General features: G+C 44.6%; 1 protein-coding gene across 1 annotated transcript; it reads left to right on the plus strand.

The window, feature by feature from the left end:
- Positions 1-2999: 2999 nt before the first annotated feature.
- LOC129031383 (small cysteine and glycine repeat-containing protein 9-like) lies at positions 3000-3296 on the plus strand. Its single transcript, XM_054477619.1, has one exon. It carries the CDS (start codon positions 3000-3002, stop codon positions 3294-3296), a length of 297 nt encoding a protein of 98 aa, XP_054333594.1.
- Positions 3297-12205: the final 8909 nt, after the last annotated feature.

Consider the following 12205-nt stretch of genomic DNA (forward strand, 5'->3'; position numbering starts at 1 on the left):
CAAAAGTTAACCAGGTGTGGTATTGCGTGCCTGTGGTCCCAGCTACTCAGGAGATTGAGGCAAGAGAATCACTTGAATCTGGGAAGTGGAGGTTACAGTGAGCTGAAATCGCGCCACTGCACTCCAGCCTGGGCAACAGAGTGAGACTCCATCTCCAGATAATAATAATAATAATAAAAATAAATGCTGAATACTTGCAGAGAGTAAGATTAGGGTGAATTACTTATTGAAACCTATGACCTGAGCAAACTTGAGCCCAACAATCCCCTGATACTTCCCCCAAATTACTTCACTTTCAGCCTACAGGAACCCTGAGACATTAAGGATTTTGGCCAATTGAAAAAACAGACATCTGCTTTCCACAGAGAGGGGAGGGCAGCCATTGTCGTGCTGTCACTGCTGCTGTTTTTGCCTGACATCTCCCAGCCCAGCACCAAAGCTATTGTGTGTGTGTTGGAGGACACATGGGTCCAGGAAAGTAGAAGAATTAGGAGCGCTGCTCTCCCTGGTTAGGGGTTACTGAGGTCGTTAATACTCCTTAGCTGTGATGTCAAAAGCACACTACAAGCCGGGCGTGGTGGCTCATGCCTACACTCCCAACACTTTGGAAGGCTAAGGTGGGTGGATCACCTGATGTCGGGAATTCGAGACCAGCCTGGCCAACATGGTGAAACCCTGTCTCTGCTAAAAATACAAAAAGTAGCCAGGTGTGGTGGTGCACACCTGTAATCCCAGCTACTTGGGAGGCCGAGGCAGGAGAATTGCTTGAACCCAGGAGGCAGATGTTGTAGTGAGCGAAGATTGTGCCACTGCACATCAGCCTGGGTGACAGAGTGAAACTCTATCTAAAAAGAAAAGGGAGAAGAGTACAAAAACAAGGTCCCCAGGCAGAGTCCAGAGTCAGCCGTCTGTAGCTGAACCTGGTGGCATGGGTCTATAGTCCCAGCTACTGGGAGGCTGAAGATGGAGAAGCACTTGAACCCAAGGAGCTTGAGGCTGCAGTGAGCTATGATTGCACCACTGCACTCTAGTCTGTGTGACTGAGCAGGACCCTGTCTCAAAAAATCAAAGAACAAAATAAAACAAAAAGGACAGCCATCTCATACAGCAGGGCAGGCAGGTCTGGAAGTAGCAGGAACCAACTGAGGGAGTCTGGCCCTTCTGTCTCTAACGTGGGCATCATAGACCTTACACACATGTCTCATGTAGGGTGCTGGGCAGACAAAACGGAGAGCAGGAGGAATCCTTACAGCCCCACACCTGTGAGAGATAGATCAAGGGAGGGTCTCTTAAGCCTTTCTTCTGCTTTCAAAAAGTCAGCTTATGAAAGAGGTGCCAGTTGTAAAACCACGGACACCGACATCCTGGGGGACATGCAGCCCCTGCAGAGCCTGGTGGTTGTTGATCAGAACCTGCAGCGTAAGTTCCAAGAGGGACTGCGGGGTCTCCACGGCATGGGCCTCTTCTGTGGGTTGTCTGGAGAATAGAGATTAGCCAGGCAGACCTTAAACTCTGGAGATAGTCAGGCAAGAACCTTACCCTATTGACTTACTCACACCCACGGGCTACCTAGGGCAGGAAATGGAGGCCTGACAGGTAGAGTCAGTTGGACCGAATGGGATCATTCCAAATAAACATTCCATTAGTGCGTGGGCAGGCCTAAGCCTGGAGCCTCCCCGTGGGTCTTAAATGTGAGAGAGACACGAGAGAAGGCCAGCCACCAAATGTAAACTTTGTTGCTTTTGTTTTCCCAATTATTTAACAGATAAACAACAAACAGAAACCTCACCCTTGGCAGATGACTTAGGAGTAGGCCCTAAATAATTGCATTTTTAGCATTTCACATAGCACAATTTTTTTTTTGGAATTTTTAATGATCAAGCAATTCTTCTGGTGAATGAAAAATCCCAAGGAGCCAGAAGAGAGAATATTTGTGTTTTAAGGTGAGATATAATGTGCAAGATAATACATTCAGAAATGCCTACTCTGTTTCTTTCTTTTTTTTAGATGGAGTTTCACTCTGTCACCCAGGCTGGAGTGCAATGGCACAATCTTGGCTCACTGCAACCTCTGCCTCCCAGGTTCGAGTGATTCTCCTGCCTCAGCCTCCCGAGTAGCTGGTCTAATTTTTTTTTTTTTTTGAAAGAGTCTCCCTCTGTCTCCCAGGCTGGAATGCAATGGCATGATCTCAGCTCACCGTGACCTCCACCTCCTGGGTTCAAGCGATTCTCCTGCCTCAGCCTCCCAAGTAGCTAGGATTACAGGCATGTGCCACCATACCTGGCTAATTTCGTATTTTTGGTAGAGACGGGGTTTCTCCATGTTGGTCAGGCTGGTCTTGAACTCCCGACCTCAGGTGATCCACCAGCCTCGGCATCCCAAAGTGCTGGGATTACGGGTGTGAGCCACCAGGCCCAGCCAAGAAAGTTTTTTTTATATCATAAGACTGTGTGATGAATTCCAATAGAGAGAAAAACAATGTTTTGTCTAACCTGTGACAACTGAGAAGTATCAACAGAAACACAAGACTTTGTACCTGGCTCTGGATTCAGACTCTCATGATTATAAAGAAATGAAGATTATTCTTAAATGTTCTAGGCATTTATTTAATTCAAAAGATACCTATTGAATACTTACAATGTGTCAGGCACTATTTTAAGCCCTACACACACATTTAAGTTCTTGCAAACACAAACGTCTTAGAGGTGTGTTCTCATCCAAACCGAGGTTTAAGAGATGAGTAAAAGTTAAATTTAGCAATATTAGCTTGTTAAGATGTTCACGAGGTAGGGCGTAAGACAACTCATGAGATCTTTTATGAGATCTCATAAACAACAACAAGAAATGGGATAAACAACAACAAGAAATGGGCCTCATATTGGGCTTGGCTTGCTGGAGTTGCTATATAAGGGCTTTCCCGGACAGAAGGCGGCATCAGACCTTTTCATCTCTCCTGAGCCCTCTATCCTCGCTTCTCCTCAGTCCTCTCTACTGACACCATGGGTTGCTGTGGTTGTGGAAGTTGTGGTGGCTGCGGTGGCTGTGGTGGTGGCTGTAGTGGTGGCTGTGGTGGTGGCTGTGGCAGCTGCACCACCTGCAGGTTCTACCGGGTGGGCTGCTGCTCCAGCTGCTGCCCCTGCTGCCGTGGCTGCTGTGGAGGCTGCTGCAGCACACCCGTGATCTGTTGCTGCCGCCGCACCTGCGGCTCGTGTGGCTGTGGCTATGGGAAGGGCTGTTGCCAGCAGAAGGGATGCTGTCAGCGGAAGTGCTGCTGCCAGAAGCAATGCTGCTGCTAGGTGGGAACCCAGCCTCTGGGCAGGGGCTGCAGGCACTCGTGCTGTTGGTGAGACTGCGGGTCTGCAGGTGCCGCAGGGAGGCAGCTTCCTCCGCTTGCTGTGACTTTCCTCCATCCCATCCTGTGTGCTCCCTGCTGTCTCCCTGTCACCTGGACTTCATGGCACTTTTCTGCTTGGTTCTCATCTCTGTAGTTTAAGTAATTCTTTCTATTATTAAGGCAGTCACATGGGCAACTGGTACAATGTCATTCAAGCACAAAGATGCAGGACATTTTGAGTTTTGAGCTCAGCAAAGCAGGATCATGATTTTGACCGTGCTTTCTTCTTTGAACTCTTTTCTCTCTAGGCATTAGGTCTTCTTGTGTGTTCCACATATGCTCTGTCTTTTCTGTGGCTACAGAGTCTTTTCTAGGTGTTCTCCTAAAATTTTCTTTTTTTTGTTTTTAACTTTTACTAATTCATGATCTTTATTTTAGTGCTATAATTTTGATTACATCACCAAAAAATCTTTTTTCCCTTTGGTAGTAACCCATCTATATTTTTTTACTTGAAAAAATTGATACATAATAGATGTAGCTATTTGGGGGGGTACATGTGATATTTTAATATATTTACATAATGTGTAATAATCAAATCAGGGTAATTGGGATATTAATCACCTTAAATCTTTCTCTTTTATGCTGGGAACATTCAAATTATTCTCTATTAACAGTTTTGAAATGGGTAATAGATTATTGTTTACTATAGTCACTCTACTGATTTATTGAGCACTAGGTATTGTTCTTCTAACTGTTTTTTTGTATTCATTAATCAACCATTCTTCATGAAAAATTTCATAATAAAATGCAAAAGTGAACTCTGAACAGTTTCCCTTAGTTTTATTCTTATAGATATTTTTCATTAAACTACCATTAATTATGATTTTCCCTGGGTTGGAGGCCATTAAGGATACACATATAATTATGCCCTTGTGTGGTTTACATTCAATTTATACACAAATAACCACAAACATGAGGTAGAATAATAACGAAAGTGTTTAAAGTTCTATGTTGATGTGTATGTCATGGGCAGGAACAACTCCACTTTGCTGGATGGGGAATGGGTGTAATTCAAAGGAACTTGGATCACTTCAAGAAGGAAGGGACATTTGGGAGTGTGTTTTGAAGAATTAGTAAGGTTTTGACAGGTGGAGGTGGTTGGGGCAGATGTTTTGAGAAGGGCAAAAATGTGAGAATGGAAAAGTTCAAGACATACATGGGACAAATCATGAATTTGACCTATAGTAGGCTAATATAAATAGTTACAAGTCAACAATGACAGGAAGGCTGTCCTACGATTTGGAAGGCTGAGGGGTTAAGAATAACAGCAAGGACAACAGCAACAGTAACTGGCATTCACGTTGCCCTTAAAAGCCAGGTATTCTGGCCAGGCGTGGTGGCTCATGCCTGCAATCTCAGCACTTTGGTTTTTGTTTTGTTTTGTTTTTTAGACAGAGTCTCAATGTCTCACCCAGGCTGGAGTGCAGTGGCATGATCTCGGCTCACTGCAACCTCTGCCTCCTGGGTTCAAGCGATACTCATGCCTCAGCCTCCCGAGTAGCTGGGATCACAGGCCTGCGTCACCACACCTGACTGATTTTTGTATTTTTAGTAAAGACGGGGTTTCACTGTGTTGGCCAGAGTGGTCTCGAACTCTTGGCCTCCAGTGATCCGCCCGCCTCAGTCTCCCAAAGTGCTGGGAGGATCACTTGAGCCCAGGAGTTCAAGACCAGTCTGGGCAACATAGTGAGACCTAGTGTCTACAAAAAAATACACAAATTAACTGGGCGTGATGATGTGCAGCTGTAGTCCCAGCTACTTGAGAGCCTGAGGTGGGAGGATCACTTGAGCCTGGGAGGTTGAGGCTGCAGTAGCCATAATAGTGCCACTGTACTCCAGCGTGGGTGACAGAGTGAAAAGGGGACAGGCATTCTTCTAAGCACACACATGTGTCATGTTGCACAGAGAGGGAAATGGCACAGAGAAGTTATTAAGTAACTTGCTCAAAGCACATAACTGCCGCAGGGGGCGCTGCACACACAGCAATGCTATGGGCCAGGGAAGGCTTTTGAGAGGGGACACTTACCTGGACAGCAATGTGCAGAATTAATCGGTTCACGGGGAGAACGGAGCAGTGTCAGCAATCCTGGGCAAAGCAACAAGGGCCCAAGACAACAGCAGAGTGGGAATGGCAAGAGTATTTGTGGGGAGTTAAGGCATAATACAAACCCAACAAATGAGGGGAACGTCTGAGATGACAAAACAGGCAAGATGACAATGGTGATTTAACAATGCTCTGGGACTTCTATTCTTCTTTTCTTAGAGATTTGGGAAATTGTACAAGGTAGTGCAGTTTATTCTTTATTTTTATTTTATTTTATCTTATTTTTTTCAACAAGGTCTTGCTATGTTGCCCAGGCTGGAGTGCAGTGGCACCATCATTACTGACTAAAGTCTCAACCTCCTGGGCTCAAGCGATCCTCCCACCTTGGCCTCCTGAGTAGCTGAGATCACAGGTGCATGCTACCACACTTTTTACATTTTGTGATAGAATCGAGGTCTTGCTGTGTTGCCCGGGCTGGTCTGAAACAGTTGGGCTCAAGTGATCCTCCTGACATGCTTGGATTGCAGGTGTGTGCCACTGTGCATGGCCCCATTTTAAAATTCTTATCAAATATGATCAATTAGGTCAGAAACTGGCCATTTCCTTTAAAGTTGTTTGTTTCACTCTGTAAGATGTAGCAGGAAAGGGAGTTGATAATCTAAAAATGCTTTCTAATAAATGTGCATGATAACTCCCTTATATATCACTGATCCTGATCTTGGTGTATTTACTCTATTGCAGATGCAGTGTGAAATGGTTAGTTTGAGAAAAGGCAGATCTGCTTGACTGGCTACATTGGGCTGACCCGAAAAGATCTAGGCTTGAAAAAAAATTGCCTTTTTTTTTTTTTTAGATGGAGTCTTATGCTGTCGCCTAGGCTGGAGTGCAATGGCGCAATCTCTGCTCACTGCAACCTCTGTCTCCTGGGCCCGAGCAGTTCTCCTGTCTCAGCCTCCTGAGTAGCTGGGATTACAGGCATGCGCCACCATGCCCGGCTAATTTGTATATTTTTAGTAGAGCTGGGAGTTTCACCATGTTGGCCAGGCTGGTTTCGAACTCCTGACCTCAAATGATCTGCCTGCCTCAGCCTCCCAAAGTGCTGGGATTACAGGCGTGAGCCACTGTGCCTGGCCTGCTTTTTTATTTTATTTATTTATTTATTTTTAATTTTTTTTTTCAGACGAAGTCTTCCTCTGTTGCTCAGGCTGGAATGCAGTGGTGGGATCTCAGCTCACTGCAACCTCCACCTCCCAGGTTTAAGCGATTCTCTCACCTCAGCCTCCCAAGTAGCTGAGACTAGTTATGTGCTACCACACCTGGCTAATTTTTGTATTTTTAGTAGAGATGAGGTTTCACCATATTGGCCAGGCTGGTCTCGAGCTCCTGACCTCAAGTGATCCACCCGTCTAGGTCTCCCAAAGTGCTGGGATTATAGGCATGAGCCACCACACCCAGCCAAAAATTGCTTTTTTAGTCTACTTAAATGAATCCTTCCTTCCTTCTTTCCTTCCTTCCTTTCTTTCCCTCCCCCCTCCCTCCCTCCTTCCTTCCTTTCTTCCTTGCTTTTCTCTTTTTCTTTTCTTCCGTCTTTCCTTTCAAGACAGGGTCTCACTGTCACCCAGGCTGGAGTGCAGCCTTGACCTCCTGGGTTCAAGCAATCCTCCTGCTTTAGCCTCCCAAGTAGCTGGAACTACAGGCATGCACCACCATGCTTGCCTAATGTAAATTTTTTTTTTGTCAAGGCAGGGTCCTGCTCTGTTGTCCAGGCTGGACTCAACATCGTGGCCTCAAATAATTTTCCTACCTTATCCTCCCAAAGTGCTATAATTACAGGTGTGAGCCACCTCCTACTTATTGAATGTTGATCTTTTGCATTCATTTTAAGAACGTTTGGATGCAGATTGTAGACTAATAACACACATTATAGGGATCACAGGGCTTGGCACATGTATAGTTTGCCACTAAATATTATTAGAATGAGCAAATGTTATATATATTCTGTATACTATATCTACATATAGGTCAGGCTTGGTGGCTCACGCTTGTAATCCCAGCACTTCGGGAGGCTGAGGCAGGAGGATCACTTGAGGGCAGGAGTTTGAGATCAGCCTGGCCAACATGGTGAAACCCCATCTCTACTAAAAATACAAAAAGTAGCTCGGCATGGTGGTACGTGCCTGTTATCCCAGCTACTTGGGAGGCTAAGGCAGGAGAATCGCTTGAACACCCGGAGGCAGAGGTTGCAGTGAGCCAAGATTATGCCACTGCACTCCAGCCTGGGCGACAGAGAAAGACTCTATCTCAATAAAATAAAATAAAATAAAACCATATATATAATATATTTAATATAATATAGGTTATATATATGTTTGTATATGTTACTTGTATTCATTATAGTATACTTATGTTATACATGAAATTCATATATATAGGTTATACATATGTTACTTATATATAACAGATATATATACCTCAGATTATATATGTTACAATACAATTTTTACATATCCATATGTTATATGTATATACATATGTATGTATGTATAACACATACACAGTCTAAACTTTGTGACTTAACACATGATTTTGTAAAATCTGGTAATTTTTGGAACATACATTCTCAAATAGATTGTTTCTGTTGTTAAGGCTTGCCTCCACCTCACTGTGTCTGTTCCTTCCTGATCTTTGGGTCAACTGTGATTGCAGGGACTTCACCCTTGTGTTTACTGTATGCTCCGTGGCTTCTACCAGAGGTTCTCATAGGTCAGAGTATTACCATCCAAAAGTCCTTTAGGCACTTCAATCCAGACAAAGCAAAGGCATCAAGATCTGCTGTATGTACTTATATGAAGAATGTCTGGTGGCTCACACCTGTAGTCCCAGCACTTTGGGAGGCCGAGGTGAGCGGATCACTTGAGGTCAGGAGTTCGAGACCAACTTGACCAACATGGTGAAGCCCTGTCTCTACTAAAATTACAAAAATAACTGGGCGTGGTGGTGGAAGCCTGTAATCCCAGCTACTCGGGAGGCTGAGGCAAGAGAATTGCTTGAACCCAGGAGGCGGAGGTTGCAGTGAGCCGAGCCAAGGTTGTGCCACTGCACTGCAGCCTGGGCAATAGAGAAAGACTCTGTCTCAAATATTTAAAAAAAAAGTCCTTGTGTGTGTTTGTGCTGGCTGGCTAGTGAGCTATTTGTGAAAAGGGTAAGTGTATGGTGTAAGAAGGTGGACATGGACAAATAATGGTTGGTTTTGTCACCGCTAGAGGGTCATGACTGAAAATTGTCCAGGTTCTTGTCATTTTGAACAAAGAACTGGACAAATTGCCCAGCAAAGCAAAAAAAAGAATGAAGCAACAAAAGAATGAAAGCAGGGATTTACTGAAAATGAAAGTACACTCCATAGTGTGGGTTCTAGCCAAGCAGTGGCTCAAGGGCCCAGATACAGAATCTTCTTGGGTTCAAATACCACCTAGAAGTTTCCCATTGGCCACTTCATACTCACCTCATGTAAATGAAGTGGTAGCCCACAATCAGTCTGAACGGTTGTGGACAGCAGCCAACCAGAGGCTGAAGTGAAGTTACAAAGGTCACACTTCTGTGCAAACCTCTGATTGGTTGTTTTTTTGCACCAATTGGTTGGCTAGGGTGAAGTTACAAAGTTATAATTCTATGCAAATGAAGTATACATAGAAGAAGAAATGGGTGGAGGAGGCAGAGAGTTGGCAGAGAGGTTGCCATGAGCTGAGATCACACCACTGCACTCCAGCCTGGGCGACAGAGTGAAACTCCATCTCAAAAATAAAAAACCAAATCCCCAAAAGCAAAGGTCAATTACTGAGAAATACAGTATAACATAGTAAACAATTTCTTAACTAACTTTTTGTAAGCACATTATCTACCAACAATAGCACACTGTATTTGTCTGCTAGGGCTGCCAGAACAAAACACACAGGCTGGGGAGACTTAAACAATAGAAATTTATTTTCTGACAGTCTGGAGGCTGGAAGTGTAAGATCAAGATGCCAGTGAAACTGCCTTTGCAAAGTTACAATTGAGTAAATTATGGCAGTGAAAGCCGACTCCATCTTGCTTCTAACCTTCAAGCTGTCCTTGTTCATTCCTAGGCATAGGCTGAACTAACTTTGGGAAGGAATTCAGTTTATGGTTTGACTCTGAAATAAAATTGATAATAGCCCTTTCCCTAAAAGACCCCCTTCTTGCCTGGGGACCAGTCTGCCTTTGCAAGACTAACAAATTAGCTACAAGATTAGAAATTACAGATTAGGGATCATGCAGCCTCTGGCTCCAAGAGTCCAAACCTCCCCAAATTGTTCTTGGGGATAATATCACTATTGTAAAACCTAAGATCAGTGCTTGTGATATTTTGCAGACCCTGCACTATATGGATTAGCTGATACCATCCATACCAGTAACCTAGCTCAACCAGTTCTGCCTTCCCACCCAGGAACAGAGAACAGCAAGAAAAAGTCACTTCGGGTCAGGCGTGGTGGCTCACGCCTGTAATCCTAGCACTCTGGGAGGCCGAGGTGGGCGGATCACTTGAGGTCAGGAGTTCGAGACCAACCTGACCAATGTGGCAAAACCCCGTCTCTAATAAAAATACAATATTAGCTGGGTGTGGTGTTGCGAGCTTGTAATCCCAGCTACTTGGGAGGTTGAGGCAGGAGAATCGCTTGAACCTGGGAGACGGAGGTTGCAGTGAGGCAAGATCGCACCATTGCACTCCAGCCTGGACAACAAGAGGGAAGCTCCATCTCAAACAAACAAACACACAGGAAAAACTCACTTCGACCCCATATGATTCCATCTCCAACCTGACCAATCAGAACTCCCCACTTCCCAAGCCCCTACCCACCAAATTATCTTTAAAAACTCTGATCCCTAAATGCTTGAATGCTCTGGGAGACTGATTTGGGTAGTAATAAAACTCCAGTCTCCCGCACAGCCGGCTCTGCATAAATTACTTTCTCCATTGCAATTCCCCTGTCTTGATAAATTGGTTCTGTCTAGGCAGCGGGCAAGGTAAGCCCATGGGGTGGTTATAACAGCAGGGTTGGTTTTTTCTGAGTCTTCTCTTCTTGGCTTGCAGATGACCCTCCTGCCATGTCGTCATACGGCGTTTTCTCTGTGTCCACTCATCTCTGGTGCCTCTTTCTTTCTTTCTTTTTCTTTCTTTCTCTCTTTCTTTCTTTTTCTTTCTTTCTTCTTTCTGTCTCTCTCTCTCCTTCCTTCCTTCTTCTTTCTTTCTCTCTCTTTCTTTTCTTTCTTTCTTCCTTTCTTTCTTTCTCTTTCTTTCTTTCTTTCTTCCTTTCTTTCTTCCTTCTTTTCTTTCTTTCTTTTTTGAGACAGAGTCTTGCCCTGTCACCCGGGCTGGAGTGCAATGGCATGATCTCAGCTCAATGCAACCTCCGCCTCCCAGGTTCAAACGATTCTTCTGCCTCAGCCTCCTGAGTAGCTGGGATTACAGGTACCCACCACCACACCCAGCTAATTTTTGTATTTTTAGTAAAGACAGGGTTTCACCATGTTGGCCAGGCTGGTCTCGAACTCCTGACCTCCTGATCTGCCCACCTCGGTCTCCCAAAGTGCTGGAATTACAGGTGTGAGCCACTGCTTCCGGCCTGCCTTTTTCTTCTCATGGGAACACTGGCCATATTGAATTAGGGTCCCACCTTAAGGGCCTCATTGAATTGAATTACCTCCTAAGAGGCCTCATCTCCAAATATAGTCACATTAGGGATTAGAGCTTCAACATATGAATTTTGGTGGGAGGCAGGGGTCACACTTCAGTCCATAACACATCTCATTATTGTAAATCCACAAAGGTGGAGTATTTTGAACAAAACACATAGAATAAGGGGATCCCCAGACGAATTAATCTCTAAGAATAAAAGTAGGAAGAGTTGACATATTATGTATACATCCCATATCTACTCCTACATGGGGACAATACCTGTGAGCAAGAATATTTGTTGTATCGTTTGTAGAAGAAAAAGGTTTGAAACAACGTAATGACCCAACAGAGGAAGACTTAGTTAAGTTTGGTACACGTGTGAAGAGAAATAAAATATAGTAACAAATGAGAAGGAGGCAGCTGCCTATGTATTATTTTTAGGTCATATTGATGAGGAAATCAAGGTAAAAAGTAGAATGGTATACTCAGCTGTCACAGGGGTCTGTATACGCATAGAATATCTTTTTCTTTTCTTTTCTTTTCTTTTTTTTTTTTTTTGAGACAGAGTTTTGCTCTTGTTGCCCAGGCTGGAGTGCAATGGCGCAATCTTGGCTCACCGCAACCTCTGCCTCCTGGGTTCAAGCGATTCTCCGGTCTCAGCCTCCTGAGTAGCTGGGATTACAGGCACCTGCCACTACGCCTGGGTAATTTTTGGTATTTTTAGTAGAGACGGGGTTTCATCATGTTGGCCAGGCTGGTCTTGAACTCCTGACCTCAGGTGATTCGCCTGCCTTGGCCTCCCAAAGTGCTGGGATTACAGGTGTGAGCCACCACACCTGGCCAGAATATCTTTAAAAAGATACTGAAGGCAGGGCGCAGTGGCTCACACCTGTAATTCCAGGACTTTGGGATGCTGGGGCTGGAAGATTGCTTGAGGCCAGGATTTTGAGACCAACCTGGCTGGGCAGCATAGTAAGATCCGATCTCTATTCAATTAAAAAAAAAGATACTCAAGACAATGGTAAGGGAGGGGAATTGGTGGCTGAAGAATGGGGTGGGGGTGGAGGAAAGT

This window comes from Pongo pygmaeus, chromosome 11 (genome assembly GCF_028885625.2).
Source record: "Pongo pygmaeus isolate AG05252 chromosome 11, NHGRI_mPonPyg2-v2.0_pri, whole genome shotgun sequence".
Lineage (NCBI taxonomy): Eukaryota > Metazoa > Chordata > Mammalia > Primates > Hominidae > Pongo > Pongo pygmaeus.

Bases quoted from the DNA above. Each gene is read 5' to 3' on its own strand.
- LOC129031383 (XM_054477619.1), top strand. From the start codon at position 3,000: ATGGGTTGCTGTGGTTGTGGAAGTTGTGGTGGCTGCGGTGGCTGTGGT.